Source organism: Balaenoptera borealis, assembly GCF_965194805.1.
Source record: "Balaenoptera borealis genome assembly, chromosome: 14".
NCBI lineage: Eukaryota > Metazoa > Chordata > Mammalia > Artiodactyla > Balaenopteridae > Balaenoptera > Balaenoptera borealis.
Window position 1 is genome coordinate 17,459,865 of NC_138875.1, and position 25,175 is coordinate 17,485,039.

Below are 25,175 nucleotides of genomic sequence, written 5' to 3' on the forward strand. Positions count from 1 at the left end.
ACTAAGAAGTTTAGATACAAACATATGGCTCAACTCTGGCAAATTATGCATTTCTGCGGTGCTATAACCTCATATTTTAATATCAACAAGTGAGTTTCGGGTCAGTAAGAAGACAGAATTATATCAAATTTTACTGGCATGTGTTCTAATCCATTTCTGTTTTCAAGCAGAAGATACTACAAGAAGCTTTAACAACTGATGGAAAAATATTATATGAACAAACTTAGAAAAATCAATCTTTCTGTATCAATCTTTCTTTCATTGTATTTACAATTTGTAGCTTAAACTTAAATATGTTTTGAGTAAATATGTCAGAGGACAAAGAGATTTATTTAACAACATACTTCAGTGGATGGATTCACCACTCATTAAATTGTATATTAAGTCATATAATCATTAATAAACCTGAAAAAATGAATGAATAAACAAACAAACCTGAATAAACTGACTATTGGTATGTAGCAACATACAATACAGAGGTCAGCCTAAGCTTAAAGCCAAGACTTTCATGACACCAATAAAATGGAAATTTTAAATACAGTCTGAAAAATAACTGCCAAGTTACTAACAGTAAAGAAAATCTTAGAGAAATTACCACGTTCAAGTTTTAAAATTCTGAACCCAGATGCATATCAGAATCACAAGCCTACTTGTCAAGGTTAAAAAACAAAACAAATCTAAAAAACAAGAAAACCAATCTTAGGATCATTCCACATTTGACGATGCTACTTCATCTTGGTACTCAGAAAATAGTGAAATTTATGTATAACCCAAATGAGAGTACTTTTGATTTTTAAATATTCAATGACTTCAGGATACTAGAATAGCTCTTAATTGAATTAATACAACTTTAGATGTGAAGAGCATCTTTATAACATTGACTAAAATTTATTTAATATTTGGGAAGTAAACCAATTTTTTTTACATATATGAAAATGATAATAATGCCATCCTGTAGTTTTTATGCATATAAGATTCTTTAAAATAAATATTAACTAATTTCTTACACACATTTTGGGTTTTCACATTATTGTTCAGATGGAGAGACCCCCCCCCCCCCAGTAAACTAATATTCTCTGACTACCTATATCACAAGTATTCTGCTAGGTGCTTTGACAAATATCATCTCATTAAAAAAAAAATACTAAATGAAGTTTTATAGTTTTTTATGACCTACCAACCATAAGAACTGAATACTGGTATGTAGCAACATTATAGAGGTTAGCCTAAGCTAAAACCCATAGCATCTTTAAGAAAGGGTAAAGGAAAGAAGAAAACAAACAAACAAACAAAAAGTATACAACCTTATATAAAGATTTTAAAAACAAATTTCACCTGACTGGACCACAGATATTCACATCACTGACTTTGACTATTTAGCGAAAGGCATTTATTTATAAGTAGAGGGCAAATAAGTGCTGTAAGGCATGTACAATGTTACGAACATGGCAGGTTTTCAATAAAATAATTTTTACTTCTGTTGATATGTTAATATGTTTCTTGTTGTTCATTTATCAATCTAGTACAAATCAGCCTAAATAAGTAGCATGGCATCGACCTGTAAAAGTTTGGAGGGCCCATCTAAGCTTAGTGCTCTCTGAAGTCCTCCATGATTTATTATCTGTTCCAACTAACATTTAGTACAAGCTATTATACAGCCTTATATTGCTATTCATCTTTCTACGTCTATGCACTGACTTTTTATGGCGTATATCTTCACAGCTCTAATAATACCGAATACAATTTAATAAGAAGTAGTTAACTACCTCAATTTATAACTATTTGTTATAAATCCTATGTTTCATGAGATTATATCTTATCAACTATGTTCTGGAAAGAGAATTACACGTGTTTGCTTAAACTCTGCTGACTCGCCATTGCTTGCAGAATAATAACCAAATTCCTGTGTATGGAACTCAAAGCCCTATCCTGTGGCACTATGCTAGACTTCCATCCTACCTACATTCCAGCCACTACCACAGAGCATTTGCCAAACTCACTGTATACTTTTGTACCTCCAAACATTGGTCAGTATGACTCTTTCTGCAATTCCAGATGGCACACACTTACTTATTCTGCAAGCTCACCACATCAACTCTTCGGTGAAGCTTTCCCAGAACCCACCACCACTCCTACCACCACCCCCCAAACCCCTGCGAAGGGCAAATCCTTCTCTCCGTTTGGCAGCCACTTTTATTAAAGTACTTTTCTCCTTTAGTAAAAGGAAATTATTATTATTAGTCTGCCTTCTCCTTTGTGAAACTTTCCAAGACTCCATTATTATTATTATTATTATTATTATTATTATTCCTCTTCTGTGAACTCTCTAAGCCTCCCATATCCAGAGTTAAGCACTGCATTTATTGCCCAACCCTGTCCCTCGTACGTAATTCTCTCCCAGCACGTAACACAGCACCCTGGCGTTACTTATCTTTATAATTACCTGCCCTACACAGATGTAGAGAACAAACGTATGGACACCAAGGGGGGAAAACCGCGGGGGGTGGGGATGGTGGTGCACTGAATTGGGCGACTGGGATTGACATGTATACACTGATATGTATAAAATTGATGACTAATAAGAACCTGCAGTATAAACAAACAAACAAACAAAACAAAACAAAAAATAATTACCTGCCCTATGAGACACTGTGCTCCTTGAGGACATCATCTCATTCATCATTGCACCCCCAGAGCCTAGTCAGCACTTGATACACAGCAGATGTTCAATAAATGTTATTAAATTAATAAACAAAATGCAATTGCTTTCTGCCAAATCAGAAAAAAACTGGTACCGAGCATTCCGTTTAGACACCTGCCTCCTTAGCATTCAAGCAGAAACCTTGCTCTCCAGTGATTAAACAAGAGCAAACCAAAGTGGATGTGCAGAAAGTAAGGTGACTGAAGGAACTGGAGAGAAGTCAGGCTTCCAGCAAGGGCAAAGGTAGGCCCTTTACATGTTGAACAATTCCCTCACGTTAGCTCCAGGAGGGTTATTTACACAGCAGTGACTGCTGTAAGCAATGCTTTGCTAACCTTCAGTAAGATAATCCCTAGTGAAACTGCTTCCTCACCTCCACTAAGTGACAGATAAATGTCCATTTTTGCATAGACATTTCCTTAGAGAATAATCGACTGGGAATATAACAACTACATGTATTTTTAACATCAGTTAATTATACAAAAACATTTAATATATATAATTTTTAATAAAAAGAACACAAACCAGAATTAATGTGGCATGATGTTAAAAAATTACTGTATCCTAACATGCCTACTCTATATCACAAGAAAATATCTGTACACATGTATACTACAGCATAATCTTTTTCTATGTGTTCTTGATTTAACTTCTGGATGGCATAAATCAGAAACAGCAAAATGAAGAGACTAGGATGTGAAGTCTACTGTAAATATGACGAAAGATTTGGGAAGACGCAGAGTACAATTAATTCAGCAAATATTTTTGAAATGCCAGGAAATACAAAAGGCATAAAGATGCATAGTGTAACGCCACTGCTTTCAGGAAACTTAGAGTCTGAAATAAAGCCTTCCACTACAATATACTCACAGAACCGAGCAAACATAAGTAAGGATATCACTGAGCTTGTCTTAAAAAGAAAAATGTTATGTAACTATGACTAACTGGTTGCTCTGTTTTCTACAAAAACAATTATCTTTAACAGATTTTAACACTCTTTCTACTGAACACATGGAGGTAAAAAAAATTTTAGGGACCTCCCTGGTGGCGCAGTGTTAAGAATCCACCTGCCAATGCAGGGGACATGGGTTCGAGCCCTGGTCTGGGAAGATCCCACATGCTGCGGAGCAACTAAGCCCGTGAGCCACAACCACTGAGCCTGTGCTCTAGAGCCAGCGAGCTACAACTACTGAGCCCGCGTGCCACAACTACTGAAGCCTGGGTGCCTAGAACCTGTGCTCCACAGCAAGAGAAGCCACCGCAACGAGATGCCCGCACACCGCAACGAGAAGCCTGCGCACCGCAACGAAGAGCAGCCCCTGTTCGCCGCAACTAGAGAAAGCCCACGTGCCAGCAACGAGGACCCGACACAGCCAAAAATAAATAAATAAATAAATTTATTAAAAAAAAAATTTTTTTTAAACAAAATGTATCTCAAGCTATAAACATTCTGAGAGCCAAAAACTACTTAAAAGATTAAAAATAAACATAAGGTGACTACATTTCGACATTTAAAAAATCTTCACTTCATAACAATTAAATGCTATACATATACAAATTATTAGAGTTATACTTCACATATACAACATTGTTTATAAAAGTTTTAACTGTTCTTGACTTCTTTGAACTGCTCTTGGCCTGTTTTCTCAGAGGGAAAACACCTATATTTAGGACAATATGCAAATGCTGGCCTTTATATCAAAAATAAAATTTACCAGCAAAAAGTTGGCATAAATGTTTCTATTGGCTGGAAAGTATATCTTCCTCCTCTAAGTTATAGCTTCCTAACTCTCCTTTTTGTAATGTAAAAGCTAATTTGAGTAATGGATATAAGAATACAGACACATTTAATAGATGCTATCTCTTACTCATTTTTTCTAGGTTTTGAGAAAACCTCTTCACAACACAATTTTAAATAGTGGTTCTATTATAGTTGTGTTTTTGACTAAATATAAGGTGCTTAAATTGTTTTAGAAAGTAAGCAGATATTAATTCATAATTGGAATTCTAATTGGACACAACTACTAACTCATCCTGCTCAAAAAATTGTTTTAAATTATTTGTTACTAAAAATTATTTATTTTGCATGCAGTTGAAGGCTTCTTTACCTGCAGATGGCTGGGAAACATTCCTGAAGACCTTTCTTTTTAACTAAAGATCCTTCAAGGCAGTACATAATGATGTCCATAACCTTTACAGAAAAGACACAAATCTAAAATTAGTTTCAAATACTTCATTTTCCATAATTTAAATTATTAACTTAGGTCTCATTTGCATTAAAATTCTACATAGTTTGATTTTGATATTTACTTTAAAACTACAGTATATTTACTAAAATTACAGTGTACTTACTTTATACTATAGGCCATCCTTTCTCTTACCTGTGAAAACCATTTTTTAAAGACAGCACACAGTAAAATAAAGAAACCAGATTTGTTTACTTGAAAGGCAATTCCTATTTATGTACAGGATAGGTAACTTTTATTCAAGCACACTCTATGTTCTGTTTTACTTATAGTGAAAGATACGGAAGAGACTATAACCTTTAAAAACTACTCTAATACAGCCCATTCCATGTGAATGGTAAATGGACACAGCAATCATTTTGATTTTTGAGGCAATTTAAATAAAGTCTCCAGAAATGATACAAAAAGTTCATTCATTTTAGTCATCTCTTTCTTTCTTTTAGAGGTGCTGGAAATAAAGATGCTAATTTATATTACTACACTAGAATATTTAATTTAGCTGTAGATGTACTGATATAATTTAAAACAGAATATTCTTACCTCCACGAGAAGATCCACGACATCCGTGGGCATCTTTTCAATAAGAATTTCAATGACTCTCAGAATCTCCCCTTTAGCTCGGGCAAGAGTTGTGGTGTGCATATTCTGCTGGGATTGGGTATTTGCTGCAAGAGCAGTATGTCTGTGCACCTAGAAAAATATTTCCATGCTGTAGATATGTTCGATACTTGATAGACTTTTACATTTCTAGCCACTGGTTTTTCACTTACTAATACAACAGAAAAAAAAATCAACAAAAACAAATGTCTTGGGGTGGGTCAGGAAACACTTTTAATTACAAAGAAAGTACTTAGTACAATAAACACTCAGTATGTATTCCCTAATAGAATTCTAGTTCTTGGGCATTATATGAGACTTTAATACAATATCACCATGACATTTTTAAAAAGGGACAAACGGAAGGTCTGTGAATCTTGCATATTCGGCATTGAGGAGGGTAGCAGTTAGGAGACACCAGCGCATATAAGACATGATTCTTGTTCTCAAGTAATAATGGTAAATGATGCTTACATAGCACTTACTGTGTCCCAGGCGCCATTCTAGGTGCTTTATAATCAAGTTGGGAAATTTTAAAAAAACATACCTCCAAAAATAATGAACACTGTGTAAACACAGCTGACCCTTGAACAATGCTGGGAGTTAGGGGCACCAACCCTCCACGGAGTTGAAAATCCGTGTACAACTTACAGTCGGCCCTCTGTGCCCAAGGATTCAACCATCCACAAGAATGTGCAGTCTTGTAGTATTTACTACTGAAACAAATTCGCATATAAGTGGACCTGCGCAGTTCAAACCCATGTTGGTCAAGGGTCAACTGTAATGTAAGTTCAGTGTGATTTTTCTTCCTTGTACAAATTGTAAGTCTTAACAGTTCAGAGGAGCAACAGCATTAACAGGCCCTGGGCCAGCCATGGAAGAGTGGGCATGGGGATGGGGTTAGGGACAGCTGTCATGGTGAGAAATACTTCAGTATTTTACTCTAAACCTCTAAGTGAAGTGGAAAACTTGTTTTTAAAAGGTAATAAATGTGGACTATTACATTAAAATATTAGTTAGAACACTAAGAATGTGGGAATCATTGGCAATTAGTTAGACCATTAACATTAAAATATTTTAAAATTACCTTTCTAGTCAAATGCTGGAGTAGAACAAACCCCAAGTGTGGCTATTCTAAGAGTTCATTTAAAAATACTCATATGTAAATGGTGAAAATTAAGTTCAAAAACACAATTAATATAAAATACTTGTTTACTCTCTTTAAAGAGGCAATTTAATGCCTGGCCTTTATAAGACCTGTATCTGTATCAGAGTGATGTAAGGCTTATTCAGTATATTCAATATTAGTATCTCTGCATATTCCACTGATATGAAAAACTGGTAAAAAAAAAATCCCACGTTCATTTATACATACATACACTTTATACAAATATATACTATCTATAAAATATAGACATATAACATACATGTGTATATTTTAAACACAGTGGACTTTCACTGCACCACTATGCACTGTTAGAAAAACAAAGCCCCTTAGTCTGCAAATCTATTTTAGGTGTGAATTCAAAGTCCCACTGCCTCATATAAACCCATACAATCTGCTATTAGGCCCTTCTTTCCTCCCTTCTAGCTACATTCATGTCACAAATATTTGCTGCATGCCTATTAAGGATGGCTCTGGGGCAGACATAGGCCCAGTAGGTTGTAGGTTATCAGGGCAGACTTCGAGGTATTTATTTAGTATTTTAAAAATTCATCTTAGCTACAGGAAAAACAACTCAGGTAGGGCCCATACCCCACGGACACCGAGTCTGCACATTATTCATGCTAAAATGGAACAAACCTTTAAAGAAAATTTAGGACTTTATCTTCCTTGCCTTTTCTCCTACTACTAAGACCTATAGGAAAGACCTTATAATTGGTTCATTGTTCTTTACTAGTTTTTCAGTTAGATGTGGGCAATTAGAGCACTAAGAATGCAGGAATCAATTGGCATTCAAGTCTTTATCTGTGACATGTAATAGGAAAAACAATTAGCAAGTTTATGACTTACATTTTTGTTTACAGTTGGAGAGCCAGTGTTAAGTTTTGTTTTGATTATAGGTAGATACTTACACTTGTAAAATGTGGATACCTTTAATATATTTTAATTTGAACAAGCCTGCTGTATTTCAGATTGAGAAATTACTGTAAATACAAATATTTACAAGTGAATTAACTTTGAGAACAGAAATGACTACAAAAGCACAAGTAATGAATGCACCGCTGTGGAATTCAGTGTGCATGCACACAGGTACATATGTATTCATCCCAGCCCTAAATTATTAACTTGCATTGTTCTAGAACAAACTGTAAGGATTATCGATAGATACGGACCCTCGGCTCACACTATGAGATAATTCCTCTAAATGAGAAGACGGAGCACACCGAGAAGTTCCTCTCACCTCTTTGGCTATAGTCGTGATGAAGGCGGGTGGTCTGGCCGTGGCAATGAGAGATAGGGCATGCCGCGAGGAGCGGGCAGAGTCAGCTGCAGGGCTCAGAGGCAGCCCCATTGTGATGCTAAACAGGGATCAGAAAAAAAGGAAGAAAGAAAAGAAGCATTAGAAATATAGACTGAAAAGATTAGACACAGCTTATAATGTCAGTTCAAGGTCAATGGGAGCACTCAAACAGTTAGAATATAATGGACTTGCAACAATGAGCAGTGATTAGGAGTCAGGGTGTTCTGGCATCAAATACAAAATCGAATAATTAACCGTGAAGATTGAAAACAGTATGTGCATCTGTCCAAAGTGTTAAAAACGCCTTGTTAACAAATTATCAAGAACTAGTACTGAATACATATCACATAGCTCCGAATAAGGCAAGAAAGAATATTGTGCAGAGCATTTTCAATTTTTTTCCTTAAAACAGTTAAAGGTAAAAATTTGTTTATAAGGCCAAGTTAAAAGGCTGTATTTAAGGCCTATATCTGAGAGGAAGGAAAATTCACTCCTGTCCATAAAATTACCAAAGAACTGAAAATCACAAAATTATTTTTAGTTTATGTATTACTTTTAGTTTGAAATACCCTCAGTAGCGCTAGTTTACCCTACACTCAATACTTTCAGAACCAATCTACTAATCAGCATTTTCTGCCAGTAGGTATTCAGTATTGTTGCAAAAAATTCTATTAACTGATACTTACTCTCTCTCTATAAAGAACATACACATGACACGGTCCAGGCTATATACAAGAATATGTACATGATGAAATAAATCTTTCTAGACTGTGAGGATGTCCTGATAGGATAGTGCTGCTATATATTCCTTTGCCACTCGTAAAACATAAAAATGATAATATTCTTCTGTTTGTAAGCTTCCTTTATATTTTATATAGACTACTGTGAAAAGTATTAAGGCTTTTTTTTCATTAAAACGTGGCATGTGACCCACACATCAACTGTGTACAGGGAATAATTTGTTACTCAGTGAGAGATCCATTATAGCTTCTCTCGCTAGTTAAATAACCTTGGTATTTAAATATCCATATGAAATTATATTAAGATCTGTCCTGCTCCAATTAAATAATCTTTGTGTTTCATGTGTCAAATGAATTACATTTACTAAAAATTTTCAGGAAGTTTACAAGTATCTCTATAATTGATCAAAGAATCATTATTTTAACTTTTAGTTAAAAAATAAGGAGGCATCACATAGGCATTCCCATCAGTCTTAAAAGGTAAATTGATTACAGAAAATTGTGGTTATTTCTTTGTGACTTTTATATTGCTCAGTCTCTGTCTGTTCATATAACTGTCTCTACTCTTTTCCAAACTGAGGGTAGACACAAAGTGGGAACTCAGAGGAGAAGACGATGGAGAGCTTTCCTCTCATGTTTACCACAAAAAAGACAGATGTGAGCTGAGAGAACAAACACGCATATTGAGCAATAAACAGAAGGGATGCATTGGTGGGCGCATCACCCGCATGGAAGGTCCTGACGCCTTCGGGACCCAGCGGGGGCTGGACGGAGATGTTCATCAGAAGAGCAGTTTCTCTTCTGGATTAAACTTTATTATTGAGAATTCAGGAAAAGAAATGTTTACTATGTGAGTAGTGCTGGGCTAGATTGCTTAAAAAGTTATTGTAAAGTTTTAGATCATTAGTAAGCTAAGTTTTAAAAAAATTCAAAAGCTAAACTTTTCAGATACTCTATGATGTTTCCTGTCATCAGTGTGGATGAATAGATGTTGATAATATTGAAAGCCTGAAACAGACAAAAATGGTATGTTAATTGAATAATTCTGAACAAACCTAAATCAACTTTCCTAAGATCAGTAAAATCACAGGATGTTGAAGCTGGAAAGATCCCCTAGGCAACATCCCTGCCAAGCAGTGAGCCAGGGAGAAAGAGTGGCTATTTCCAGGGCGGCCCACCCCACATGTGGGAGGCACGAGAGGAGGAAAAAGAACTGGACGGGACCCGTAGGTAGAGGGTTGAAGTGGAGCTTCCCTGCGCTACATCATGTCCTCTTGCATCTGCCCAGAACATCCCTATGAGGTGGTGATATCAGCATTTTACGAGGGAGAAATCAGGTCCAGAGAAGGTCAGTGAGGAGCCAAGGTAGCAGCGTAATATCTTTCAGGATAGCCGACCTCTGGAGAAAATAAAGGGGGAGGGGCTGGACGATACTGTGATTAATTGGATGAATGAACTGCTAACATGACTAAACTCAGCACTTTTGGATGACTGGCTAGACTGCATCTCTGAGAGAGCTTTCTAGTGGTATGTTGTAATACCTGGACCTCCGCTCTGTTTTATTCAGTATCAACAGTGGATTGAATGAAGATACAGGATGCACGGTTATCAACTGGTATGGAGATAAAGTTGTAACAGAGAGCAACTGTACTAAATAGCAGAACTGGAAATCAAAAACCCTCAAAAAGATCAAATTCAGCTAAAGAAAGAAGTCTTACATGTGGGTACCGATGACCAACTTTACAGGTAGGTATAGGACAGGCGATGGCCGAGCTTATGAAATAGACCTGAGGGTTGTTGTACTTGAAACTTACATCCGTATGTTGGTGACGTGGTTACCTGCAGGGCTAGGCTGAATCAAGGGAAATAACAGGGATAGAGAAGATGTTGCCCCTGCTGCCCTTCCTGGCTCTGGGTGCCCTCCCCATGGATGTACTGCTCGCTAAGAGATGGGGCCTGGCTTCCACAGGACAGGCGTTACAGCATCCTTCTGGAGTCCGTGTAAGTCCTGCCCATTCCCAGCTGTGCTGTCGTGACCTCTTGCAGTTGGAAAGCAGAGTTTTATTCACATAAACAGGATCCTTGCAAACTCACCGCCCACCTCTAAGTCCTCTCTTCCACCCCGTCTCTGTTCCTTGCATGGAGGAGAAAAGTTTAGTGGGATGCTAAAAAGGGGCCAGGGGAGGCGAGGCAGAGGGGAGAAAAAGAGAGAAAGAAAGAATAAATACACATGGATATGCACATGTGTGTGTGCACCTGAGGGTGGGGGAGGTCAGCTGACAGACTTCCAAGGCTCACACCACAGTGACAAGTGGATATTGTCCCCCTGCCCTTATGCTGTGCCCTGTGGCCACCCTAGACTGAATAAGCACAATGTCAGTAAAATGGTTATATTAAAATACCGACTTCACCAGGTTGATGAGAAGATTAAATGAGATGACAAATGCAAAAACATCTAGCCCTGCATCTGACAGTTACAGGTACAATAGGTGCTTCTTCTCAACCAAAGATGCCTCTTACAAATAGAAACAAAGTGAAAAGAAAATGAGATCAATGAATGGCAGGTCACTAGTTTCAAGTTAAAGGCTTAGTCACACATTACCCTTCCTCCTCAGCAAATGACCTTGTGAATTTGGGGAAACTGGCAAACTTCTTATAGGAAGAAAAGTGATAAAGTGGGGGTAATGGGGAAGGAAGCGAACCAAAGACATAGAAAAGTGCTGCCCGTTGGATTCCAGCTGTTGGGAAGCTGGACCACCCAACAATCTGCAGAGGCACCAACGTGTGCATTTGAGTGATTCCTGTCATCAGTGTCTGGCAGTCTGAGGGTAGGACTTCAGAATGCGGATGCAGCTCTTGCTCTGAAGTCAGGGCTCTGCAGTGACCGTCAGAGCATCCACAGTGCACAAGTGGGTGGGCTGTGAGCGTGATAACAGAAGGGAGTCGCCCAGGCAACAGGGGCAGAAGAGAAACCTTGTCTCTCCTGTCTACAGCCTCTTCAATGCACCCCTGCCAGAGTAATCTTTCCAAAGCACCAACTTTATTTCATGGTTAACCTGCTTAAAAACCGCACTGGGTCCTAGTGCTTAGAAAAATCTTAAACTCCTTGGCTGGAGATTCCAGGCCCTCCATAATCTTGTTTTGCTAATTTGTAACTCAGTCATTTCCACGCCCATGCTCCCGAGGCCAGACTAATTTCAAAGCTGGTCCCTAAAATTCGATTCCTTTTTTAATTGTAGTATTTTGCTAATGGTTCTCCACTACCCCTTTCCCCACTAGCACACTCTCCTCCCTCCCCTCTGTTCAATTCTTGTGGAAGCCCATGTGGTATTCTGCAATTGCTACAGCACTCAGTTACCATATATTGAAACAAAAAAAAACAACAAAACCTGTTCAGTCCGGGCCTTTAGCACTGACTCTCATTCTGAATTAGTTTTATACTGTGAATCAATAGACAGATTAGGACCATGCCTTCTAATCCTGTGTATCACCCCCTACCCCCCGCAATGTGCCTAGTACAGCCCTTGGACATAGTGGTAGCTCAATAGTTAAATGAAGGTGAATGAAGTTACCTGGCAAATTCAGCAGGAAAAAAAAAAATTCACTTAAGCCAGTTATTCGACTGAATTGACCAAGAAATGAAGTCAAAGTAATTGATCTGGTGGTCCCAACAGACAAAGTCTAATTCTGCATGTAGTTATCTTGAAAGTCAAAAGTGCACTGGGTGTGTGATATATTTTAATGTGCGATTCTAACTGAACAAGGAAGGGTCATACTATCAGAGGCTTGAAATTAAAGGGGATGTCTGCCTTATTCTGCAATCTGTATGTAAACACAGAACTCACTCTTTTCACCTGATCCTGCTTATCTGGCTGTTATGCAGATCATTTGTTACATAGGTTTATAGGGTGGGTCTTTGTTTCAGTCTTTATTCTGAAAAATATGATATGACACACTCTCTGTTTTACTCAGCATTTCAGTATACACATCCAATATGAAATACCAGAGATGATAGATATTATAAATAAAAACCATGAATAGAAAAATAGTCCACTCAGGCCAAGCTCAATCCTTACTTGACTGCTCATTTAATCCTGTTCTAACCCTTACTCCATGGCAGTAAAAGCTTTTTAAAACTTACATGTAAGACCACCTCAGTTAAATGTCACTGTCTACAATTGTCAGACTTCACCCATCTGTCAAATTATGGAATGCCATAAGGGAATATTCGGCGGGGGGGGGGGGGGGGCGGGACACACAACTTTCATAGAATAACCTGCAAATCATAGTCAACACAATTATGGACTGAATGCTTGTGTCTCCCTAAAATTCATATGTTGAAGCCCTAAGCCTCAATGTGATGGTATACGGAGACAGGCCTCTAGGAGATAATTAGAGTTAGATAAGGCCACGAAGGTGGGGCCCTTGTGATGGGATTAGTGCCCTTATGAGAGACACCAGAGAGCTTGCTCTACCTCTCTCTTCCAATCTTGGTCACAAAGAAGTCAAGTCAGGACACAGCAAGATGGCGGAGCCTACAAGCCAGGAGAACAGACCTCAGAATGAGGTCTTACCAGCACCTTGACCTTGAACTTCCCAGCCTCCAGGACTGTGAAAAATAAATGTCTGTTGTTTAAGTAGCCCAGTCTGTGGTGCTTTGTTATGGCAGCCCAAGCGAACTAAGACAAACAGTAACAGGGCATTGAAAACACTCCCCATCTAAAACAAAGACTAAAATTATTTTGAAAATACATAATTACGTATCATCTGGGAATTCCATTCTACCTCTCCCTGGTAAAATAGGTGTGTTAACAATTGTCTTTAACGTAATAGGGAATCAGCAATTCCTCTTTGTCATGTGGGACCTAAATCTGATAAGTCACAGGTGGCATTAATTTTCTAAACTCAAAGGTGGCAATTCCTCCAAGTGCATATCTTTTAGACCTGTTTTCTATATATTGTATACATTTACAATGAATAAAATGTATGCCAACATGATTTAGTTAAATGGTTTCCTCCAATTATAAACTTTCTATTAAAAATAAATGTCATGTGAATAGGAAAAATAATTTAAATATTGAAGCCTAAAGCACCTTAGTGTTTGTATGATGTGATCTTTACTCTCTGGCTCTCAAATCTAAAAAATATGATTGAGATCTGAGTTAAAATGTCAATTCTTTTTTCTCCAACTCTATTTTATATTGTCCAGAAAGACTCTTTCCAACATATAAGGCTTATCTATGTTATCAGAGCATGTGTGGTTTCCAATGACTGTATGTTTCTCCCTTAAAGTTTGGCAACTGTGAATATTCCAAAAAAGCAATGGACTTTGTGTAGTTCATCCACATCCCTCAGTCACAGCAATATGAGGTGACAGTCTGGCACCTTCAGCAGCTGGGCCGGCCCTGCTCTGCTGTTCTCTTTCAGAGTAAAGGTCTGCAACATGAACTAGGAAAATGGAATCAGAATCACAGACCACAACACATACAAAAGCACAAGGATTCTTCTGTACTTTTACATAAAAAAAAAAAGTAGGATTTTCTACTGTTTCTAACATTTTACCCATATGTCCATAACCATGCTGATCTAAAAAACCATGGATTTTTTAAAAAGATAATACTGCATACATTTCTATTATTTTCACAATCAGCTGGGGATGACTTAACCTATGATTTCAACGAAGTGCAGCCTTCCATTTTCAATTAAACAGTCCATCATGAATAAACAGCCCATAATCATTAACTTAAAAATTCCTCACGTAAAATTCCACCTGTGGATCTCTCATTATATAAAGGGTGACATAACCATGCGGTATGGAAGCAGCAAAATGGGAGTCGGGAGACCTAAGTGATAGTCTTAGCTCTCACAGGACTAGTGTAACCTCGGACAAGTTGTTTAATCGTTACAACTTATTTTTACTTAATACCATATCAAGGGCACTGGATTGCATGCTGTTGAAGAAGATTTTTGTCTCTAAAATTCTAGGACTTTATTAAATATTTATTGTAAATAACAATGCAAATCATATAACAGGTGTTTGAATACATAAGAATAAACACATAGTATCGAAACATGGCCCAAGCTGTCAAGGAGTTTACTGATATTTAAATGGGCTTCTAATTTCCAGAAGGCACAAAATTCTTGACGAAAATGATTTCATTAAATAGATTTTAAAAATCTAAAATTTCTGAGTTGACCTCTTTTAGGTCCTTTTAATAGGTCGTTTTGAATTTAGTACTCTGTTGGTCTTTAATTCTCTGGGTATAAGATTTCAAATGCTGAACCGGTTTGCAGGGCAGAAGTGGAGACACAGATGTAGAGAACAAATGTATGGACACCAAGGGGGGAAAACCGCGGTGGGGTGGCGATGGTGGTGTGCTGAATTGGGTGATTGGGATTGACATGTATACACTGATGTGTATAAAATTGATGACTGATTAAAAAAAAAAAGATCATAAAGTGTGGCTATAATTATCATTTGCATCACCATCACCAGCTCCTTTGAGAAGGAGCCTTAAAAAAAAAAAAAAAAAAGATTTCAAATGCAAGATGGCACAGGGGTGGGAGCACGGCTTTTGGTGTCAGTAAGACCTGGGTTTGAACCTCACCTTTTCCTGGACAAGAGAAAGCACCTGTCTCAGATTCGTTTTATAATCTTTTATAGTCATTTTTACACTCTTTTAATAAAGAAAAAGGTAAAACCAATCTTCTCTTTGAACCCAATTCTATTCCCCAGAGATAATAAGTAAGGCAATTATGTTCAAGTTTTTGATGGGAGCATCCCAGGGTTTAATTTCTGCAAGAAATTCATAAATAAAATTAGCTAAAAACAATGTTTACTTTCATGTCCCCATGTGTGCAGCTGCTCCTCAGCCTCTTTGGGGCGTGCCTGGGCTTTCCCCATCTGTCCTTTCGCACGTCGTAGTTATTCTTCCCCACCTCTCCTCACAATCATTCAAAGGAAAGATTCAAATGAAATTCTCCCTTGGGTACTGTCTGGGTACCCCCCTGTGATTCATCTGCCATGCTCTGAATCTCCATACCTTTTACTCTCCTTCTTTCCTGTAAGATCTTATCTTTCCTGTAAGACTGCAACTCACGTGAAGGGCCTTTGTTTCATGAAAGTTTGTCACTACATATAGTACCTAACACTGTCCCTTCCACATATTAGCTACTCAATAGATGCTTGCTTAGTTAATAAACATAGTTTAAAATTGGGCAAGATGTTTGAAAACACTGGAAAACAGCTGGTTTTATTTTGATTCCAAAGATGTAAAATTCTAAGTCATATTTCTAAAATAAAAACATTATTAATTCTGGGAAAATGCTCTATTGGTCTTGAGCATGTACAGTTTTTCAGGAGGCCTCTCAGGAGTCATCTCTGACAGAGGATGTCAACACAGCGGAGAGAGGGAAAGAGAGAAACTCTGCTATCACATGTATTCCTCAGAACTAGAGAGCAACCTGAGCGAGCTGCCCTGCCTTGAACCCCCTCCTTCATAAACTCACAAGAATTGAAATAAAGAAGGAAACACTGCTTATGTCTTTTTCTTTTTAAAAAGCACAAGCCTAACATAAAAGCTTCTTCATAAAGCAAGCTTAAGACCACAGTCAGGAGCAAGGCGGCCAAGCGGTGTTATCGTGTGCACAGGGAATCAGGCACAGAAGGGCGGCCCCGCAGGCACCACGAGGGTAAGATCCACAGTCACCCTGCTTCTCTATTTTGCCCCATCTCAGTCCTTCTGCAGCCTGTACCAAGTGTGTCGTGGATGTAACGGGTCATTTTCAATCTAAATCTTGTTATAGATTAATCAGCAAACATTTTCTTGCTTATTATACAATTTATCATGATGAAAATTACATTGGACTCCTCAAGGCTACACGCTGATACATTCATTTATTCAGAGCTGGGTGTAGAGAGTTATACTAATCTTCATGACAGAAAAGGATGTAATAGCAAGATTTAAATTACCTACTGAAAGCTAAAGTATTGGTGTCTGTGGACATACTCCATGTAGATAAAACACAGCACATCTTTATGTTTGCTGATATAAGCTTCATGTGAACTTATTTAAACACAAAATAAAACAAAATATTAGATGGTTAGTCTAAAATAGAAACCCATTACTTCTCCCAGGCAACAAAACAAGACTGCGTACTATTGAAATTGTGTTTGATCAGATTTGAAAATAGGCTATAAAATTAGGTCAAAGTAAAATTCTGGACAATCAAAAATATTAAAGGCTTCTCAAGGTAACCAGGAAAGCTGAGGTAAAAGAAGCCACTCTGTTGACTCCTTGGAGCGTGTCCATGGCAGTTGCAGCCAAGGGGAGGGTAAAAGGTTGAAAATACGTTCTAGGCTTTGCACAAAGGCCAGCTGCCTCTTACAACTGCTGCCAACTCATGGGCTCACATTCCCTCCTAATCCTTTAAGTCAATCGAGAACCTTCAGGTCACCTGTATCCATCCAGAAACTATCCTGATTGTCACTATGTGGAAGTGTTTATTCTAGAAACGGGCATCTCTTCCATCTGTTGAACACTAGGACAATGACAATGGCATCACCATCCATACCCCTCCCCCATATAGGTAACATCCATTCAATCTCTTAACATGTGCTAAGTGCTCTTCTAAGCACCTGGCAAATATAAACTCACTTAACATCAATCTTATAAAATAGGTATTCAATTAGCCCCAACTTGTAAATGGAACTGAGGTGAGAGGTGAAGTAATTTACTGAAGGGTATATAGCTAGGGAGACACAGAAGTGAAGTTTAGGAAGCGTGGCAGTATGAAGCAGGTGAAGGGGGAGGACAGCTGCTTAGGTTTGAAACGAATACCCTTCCCCTACCAGTCAATCTTGGGACTTTGGGCTGGGGGTGCCCAATCTGTGGACAAAGTCACAGCATTCCAGTCTAGCCTTCAGTTGTTTTTCTGGTCTCCACTTCTGAGCATAGAGCAACAGCAGAAAGATGACAGGCCCAAAGCACGCTAGAATATAAGGCAACTGTGGGATATGAGAGAGGCAACCATGAAGAAAAGGGCAGAGAACTCTAGTTTTTTAAAAGGCTAGCAATGATAAGCATGAAATACCATTCACTGAAAAAATCAAAGAGGTGATAACACTTACAGGCAGACCTCAAAGATACTGTAGGTTCGGTTCCAGAGCAACGCAATAAAGCGAGTATCACAATAAAGCGACGCACACGAATTTTTTAGCTTCCCAGTAAACATATAAAGAGTATGTGTATACTATACTGTAGTCTATTAAGTGTGCAATATCATTAAGTATTTTTACAATGTACATACCTTAATTAAAAAATACTTTCTTGCTAAAAAAGGCACAATAGTTACAAAAATGACATCAAAGATCACTGACTACAGATAACCATAACAAATATAGTAATAAAAAAGTTTGGGACTTCCATGGTGGCGCAGTGGTTGAGAATCTGCCTGCCAGTACAGGGGACACAGGTTCGAGCCCTGGTTTGGGAAGATCCCACATGCTGCGGAGCAACTGGGCCCGTGAGCCACAATTACTGAGCCTGCGCATCTGGAGCCTGTGCTCCGCAACAAGAGACCGCGATAGTGAGAGGCCCGCGCACCGCGATGAAGAGTGGCCCCCACTTGCCGCAACTAGAGAAAGCCCTCGCACAGATACAAAGACACAGCCATAAATAAATAAATAAAAATTAAAAAAAAAAAGTTTGAAATATTGCTAGAATTACAAAAATGAGACAGAGTCATGAATGAGCAAATGCTGTTGGAAAAATGGTGCCAACAGACTTGTTCCATGCAGGGTTACCATAAACCTTTGATTTGTAAAAAAAAAAATCACAGCATCTGCGAAACGGAATAAAGTGAAGGACAGTAAAACGAGGTCTGCCTGTACATTGAGAGAGGCATCATGGGACAGTTCCAGAATTCCTACCACTAGGAATTCACCCTCGCTAGGATGACTATACGAAAAAAGCAACAACAAAACCAGAAGATAAATGTTGGCAAGGATGCAGACAATTCCTACATTGCTGGTAGGAATATAAAATGGTGCAGCTGCTATGAAAAACAGTTCGGTGGTTCCTCAATAGGTTAAACACAGAATTACCACATGACCCAGCAATTCCACTTTTAGGTATCTACCTAAGAGAAATGAAAACCAGGTGTTCAAACAAAGTGGAAACAACCCACATGTCCATCAACAGATGAACAGGTAAATAAAATGTGGTATATCCATAGAATGGAATATTGTTCAACTATAAAGAGAAACAAAGTACTGAAAAATGCTGCAACATGAAGGAACCTTGGAATCATTATGCTAAGTGAAAGAAGTCAGACACAAAAGGCCACATACTGTATAATTCCATTTATATGAAATATTCAGAATAGGCAAATTCACAGAGACAGAAAGCAGATTATTGATTGTCAGGGGACAGTGGGAGGGGAGAATGGAAAGGGACTGCTCAATGGGTATGGAGTTGCCATTTGGTGTGACTGCTGCTGGGAACTAGGTAGTGGTGATGGCTGCATAACTGTGAATGCAGAGAACGCTGCTGAATTGCATCCTTTAACAGGGATACAGTAGTAAATTTCCTGTTAGATGTGTATTATACCATCAATACAAAACAAGACAAAACAAAAAAGACTCCCTCCAGGAATCAGGAGGCTGGGTTCTCAAGTCAATACTAACCTCTATCACCAGCCCCAGTTTCATTTTAGGAACTGCCTTGGGTCCTCTTCCTATTCCTCTACTCTCATCCCTGCCTCCCTGGACCACTGCAACCTCCTTATGGCTGATCCTCTGCTGTGTGCAAATGAAACCTCAATAAAGTTGGTTTAAAAATTAACATGAGTGCAAAGGAGTAATTCCCCAAACTGGCCAGGTATTGTATCAGTAAAACATTTTTGAGCAACTCTATATATCATTTTCCTTATATGTGATATGTTTATATTATTATTAGTTGATAATATCTCAAGGCACAATAAACATATATTTCAAACTATGCCACGGATAAATCATTAATTGGCTCAAAGCTAAATCCCAATTGTGTTAAAATGACAGAAACATATCTCCCTTTCATTGTCTATTTCCAAAATTTCATATATTGAGATATTTGTCTATTTTTTTCTCCATATGCAATTTATAAAGAGTAATCAATGACCTCTACTAAAACAAAACAAAACAAAACCAATAAAAGCCAAATGAACTGAAATGGAGCGTGTACTTGGCAAGTTGTTTCTCGGCATCAGCACAAAGTTCAAGAAGCCCCATCAGGACAGCAGACACATCCATGTAAGGCTCCCAAACTGTGAAACCACGTCCAATCAGATCAATGGCTGTTCTTCGGATCGTACTGTGTGGAGGAAGTTTGGGGCTTGGTGGCTGCAGCAGAAGAAATGTCAGTGCCTTACCTAAAATTACAAAATAAAAGGCAGAGCAATAAAGTAATTTTACTTTTGTGATGTTTTCTTTGAAGCATATTTTCAAAATATAAACCACTTTGGATTTACTTTAACTGACAAGGGGTTTTGAATAGTAAGACTATAAAAAGATCTCAAGTTTACAGCTTGTTTAGCCATGTACTTTAAAGAGATAAATTAGGCTACAATATTTTATACCATATTCTAAAGTGTTGTAATTACATAATAACTACATTTAAATAAGTATATATAATTTCAAAACATAATAGTGATTCTAAACTTCCAAACAATGTTTCTCCCTACTCAGCATTCTGCAAAATGAAGATGCTTTCAAATAATGTAAGATGGTATTTTTTCATCTTTCTTCTGCACCTAACAGAATTCATACGCGAAATGCTTCATCAATAACACTTCTCATCACAGGCAATGATTATCAACAGGGATGAGGGATGGAGAAGGTAGAATGTGTAGTTTTTAAAAGTCTCCACTCCACCCCGCCACCACCCCAGACAAGCATATTTGTTCCTCCACATTCTGGTGTACCAATAGCAGACAATGACGTCAAGTACATGGTAAATTCTTCACAAAAGTTTGTTATGCAATTTTAAAAATAGCTCAATATTACTTCTAGGTATGATGAAATGATCTAGATTTTAATTAATATGTATTCCTTTATGTTAAAGATCAAGCTAACCGTTTGTATACCTAAGCCAATGGTCATTAAGCTACAAAAGCTCATCTACTTCCAAAGGCATTTTGACATTAAAAAAAACCAAAACACCAGGGATTGTGAAGAACAAATTGCAACTTAGAAGAGGGTTTTTTGTTTGTTTGTTGAGGGGAAGAAACAAAACAGTTTATAAATCATATTATTGTATAGCATACTAGTTAAAGGGAACAGAGGCTTCAGATTCAAGACAGAGTATTAACTGATTTTATAAACTTACTAGGGGTCAGGCTTAGGAAGATACTCAGTGAGCCTCAGCGTCCTTGTCTGTAAAATGGGGATAATAATAGCTATCACTCATGAAGGGCCAGAGTGTTAAATGAATTAAACAATGAAGTGTACTGCCAAGTGCCCTCACTGGCATGTGTTCAGTAAAGGGCAGTCAGGGCTCATTCTGAATAACATGTTGAACTTGTCTGTTTTTAAAATTAAGAACATGGCATATAAACTTTCATTTAATTCACTCAACAAATAAAAGCATTTACTCATTGGCTATGCTATAACCAATTGTTAAATGAGAATGGATTGAAATGGGGGTGAAGAGAAAGATATTGTAAAGCTGAGACAAGTCTGTGAACACACTCTCTATACAGTGGTTCTGAATTTCTTCTCAGTCACAGAATCCTTAAAGATTCTAATAGAATGTTTTTAGAAGATAAAAAAAATAAAAAGAATCTGTTGAAAGCCATCAGTCCTTTCCTCAGGAAACTATATACACATACATATCCATCAAATTCTGCAGAAAGATTTCAAGGAGGCCACGGACCTTGGGTTAACAACTCCTGCCGTAAACGAAAAAGGTACACAGATATGGAAAGCCTCTTTGAGAAAAACATCTATAAATTCATACTTCATTCATACACGTATTTGAAAATTTTACTCTCATACTTAGCTATGTAAATATAATATGTAAAGCTCCAAGTTTTGTGGATCATAAAAATATAAACCCCTTGAAAAAAAGAGATCCAATGCTCTATTTTCTGCCAGTACCTACGTGTCTCTTATCACAAGTTATCTTTAAATATAAGCATTTTGGTGCCTTTCCCTTCTCCTCAGCAAGCTTGTTAGCTCCTTGAGGGTAGGAAGTATGTTTCATATAACTCTGCATCTTCCAAACCACCAAGCACAATGCTTTGCACACATTATGGACCTAAAATGGATAACAGACCTGCCTTTACTGCATGTACACTTCTAACGCAGCTCCTGGCCCCAGTTTGCCAGAAAGATATTTCAAACTGTCAAGAATATCTACCACTTTCCTGTTATTCTTGACATCTAGGAAGTCGTATGACTCCATATAATATAAGTGCTCTGCAATATGGACCAAGGTGATGAAAAAGCTAAAATTAAGACAATGATAGCACTTCTCTATTAACAGAAAAAAATCTCATGACGGAATTGTATGAATTTTAAGTTTTATCTCTCAGAACTTTTCTTAAACCTTAGGTACCCAATAAAGGTTGTATTTTAATCTCTTCAAGATGGAATCTAATTTTGTACAAAGGCACATAGTTACTTATTTTATGTAAGTGCCCCACTACTGCGCAATCGGGGAATATTGCCTCACTGAGTAACCAAGGTGGAGAAGGATGCTACCACCTGCCATCATGATTGAGTCCTTCGTAAAAGACTCTCCTGGTGGCAGTATTAAGAAGTTCAACAAATTGGCCTGATATTAACTCAAGACTTTCCACAATTTGGTCCCAAACTTTCCATCCAAAGATTCATTGAGGAACTGTTTACAGAGTATTGTTATATTGATATTATACTAAATGCTGGGGAAACAAAACAGAACAATACTCAGTTCTTCCCCTCAAGAAAATTCACTGTAGCTCAGGATATAGGTGAACAAACAGGTAATTTGAATATATTATGAGGAGTGTTAGAACATTTATAAGCACAAGGTATCAAGACAGAACCTAAAAGGGGCGCTTAACCCAATCTTAGGGATATAAGAAGGCTTCCAGGGAAAGGTGACCTCTATACAAAAACCTAAAGACTAAGTAAAACTTTGTCACTCACAGGAGAGGAGTATGGAAAGAAAACATTCTAGGCAGAGAGAATAGCATGTCTAAAGTCCAGCAGATGAGAGAGAACACTACCAGACCAAGGGATTACACATAGTTCAATATGGCTGGAAAGTTCGTCGATGGAAAGAGAAGGGGTTGGGGCGATGGACAAGAGGGAAGAGGACGAGGTGGATGAAATGTAACAGTGAGACACGTGGCAGGACAGGTCATTAGCACCTGATCACAAAGGGCCTTATATGCCATGCTAAGAGTTTGTTCATTCTGGTGACAATGGGGAACGATTGGAAAGTTTTAAGCAAATGAGGGGTTTGATGAGATTTTCATTTTAGAAAGATCAACATTTAGGCTGTCGTGATTAGAAAGGGGCAAGACCAACGGGACCTTCAAGATGGAGGAGTTAAGACGTGGAGATCACCTTCTTCCCCACAAATACATCAAAAACACATCTACACGTGGAACAACTCCTACAGAACACCCACTGAACGCTGGCAGAAGACCTCAGACCTCCCAAAAGGCAAGAAACTCCCCACATACCTGGGTAGAGCAAAAGAAAAAAGAAAAAACAGAGATAAAAGAATAGGGACGGGACCTGCACCAGTGGAAGGGAGCTGTGAAGGAGGAAAGGTTTCCACACACTAGGAGCCCCTTCGTGGGCAGAGACTGCAGGTGGCAGAGGGGGGAAGCTTCGGAGCCACGGAGGAGAGCGCAGCCACAGGGGTGCGGAGGGCAAAGCGGAGAGACTCCCGCACAGAGGATCGGCGCCGAGCAGCACTCACCAGCCCGAGAGGCTTGTCTGCTCAGCTGCCGGGGCGGGCGGGGGCTGGGAGCTGAGGCTCGGGCTTCGGTCCGATCGGGCTTCGGTCCGATCGCAGGGAGAGGACCGGGTTTGGCTGCAGGAACACAGCCTGAAGGGGTTAGCGCACCATAGCTAGCCAGGAGGGAGTCTGGGAAAAGGTCTGGACCTGCCAAAGAGGCAAGAAACCATTGTTTCAGGGTGCGCGAGAGGGGGGGATTCACAGCACTGCCTAAATGAGCTCCAGAGACGGGCACGAGCCGCGGCTACCAGCGCGGACCCCAGAGACGGGCATGAAATGCTAAGGCTGCTACTGCAGCCACCAAGAAGCCTGTGTACAAGCACAGGTACTATCCACACCTCCCCTCCCAGGAGCCTGTGCAGCCTGCCACCGCCAGGGTCCCGTGATCCAGGGACAACTTCCCTGCGAGAACATACGGCACGCCTCAGGCTGGTGCAACTTTATGCTGGCCACTGCCGCCACAGGCTTGCCCCGCATTCCGTACACCTTCCTCCCCCACCCCCCAACCACAGCCTGAGTGAGCCAGAGCCCCCTAATAAGCTGCCACTCTAACCACATCCTGTCTGGGTGGGGAACAGATGCCAGAGGGTGACCTACATGCAGAGGCAGGGCCAAACCCAAAGCTGAACCCCAGGAGCTGTGCAAACAAGGAAGAGAAAGGGAAATCTCTCCCAGCAGGCTCAGGAGCAGCGGATTAAAACTCCACAATCAACTTGATGTACCCTGCACCTGTGGAATACCTGAATAGACAACAAGTCATCCCAAAATCGTGGCGGTGGACTTTGGGAGCAATTGTAGACTTGGGGTTTGCTGTCTGCAACTGATTTGTTTCTGATTTTTATGTTTATCTTAGTTTAATCTTTAGCACTTGTTATCATTGGTGGATTTGTTTATTGGTTTGGTTGCTCTCTTCTTTTTTTATAATTATGATTATTTTTTATTTTAATAACTTTTATATTAAAAACTTTAAAAAAATTTATTATTATTCTTTTTCTTTCCTTTTTCCTCCCTTTTCTTCTGAGCTGTGCGGCTGACAGGATCTTGGTGCCCAGGCCTGAGACTCTGAGGTGGGAAAGTCGAGTTCAGGACATTGGACCAACAGAGACCTCCTGGTCCCACGTAATATCAATCGGTGAGAGCTCTCCCAGAGATCTCCGCCTCAAAGTTAAGACCCAGCTCCACCCAACAGCCAGCAAAATCCAGTGCCGGATCCCCCATGCCAAACAACTAGCAAGACAGAAACACAACTGCACCCATTAGCAGAGAGGCTGCCTAAAATCATACTAGGTTCACAGACATCCCAAAACACACCACCAGATGTGGCCCTGCCCATCAGAAAGAAAAGATCCAGCCCCACCGACCAGAACACAGGCACCAGTCCCCTCCACCAGGAAGCCTACACAAGCCACTGAACCAACCTCACCCACTGGGGGCAG

At 39.0% G+C, this 25,175-nt stretch overlaps 1 protein-coding gene across 6 annotated transcripts in view; it reads right to left on the minus strand.

The window, feature by feature from the left end:
* The window catches only part of WDR7 (WD repeat domain 7), a 354,441-nt gene that overhangs the window by 92,231 nt on the left and 237,035 nt on the right, over positions 1-25,175 (minus strand). For all 6 annotated transcript variants that reach the window (XM_082353717.1, XM_082353718.1, XM_082353719.1 and 3 more), the window contains 4 exons: positions 19,972-20,158; positions 7,950-8,067; positions 5,488-5,637; positions 4,810-4,892 (listed from right to left, as the gene is read on the minus strand). In XM_082353717.1, the coding sequence (XP_082209843.1) occupies positions 4,810-4,892; positions 5,488-5,637; positions 7,950-8,067; positions 19,972-20,158 (538 nt within the window). The remainder of the gene's footprint in view (positions 1-4,809; positions 4,893-5,487; positions 5,638-7,949; positions 8,068-19,971; positions 20,159-25,175) is intronic.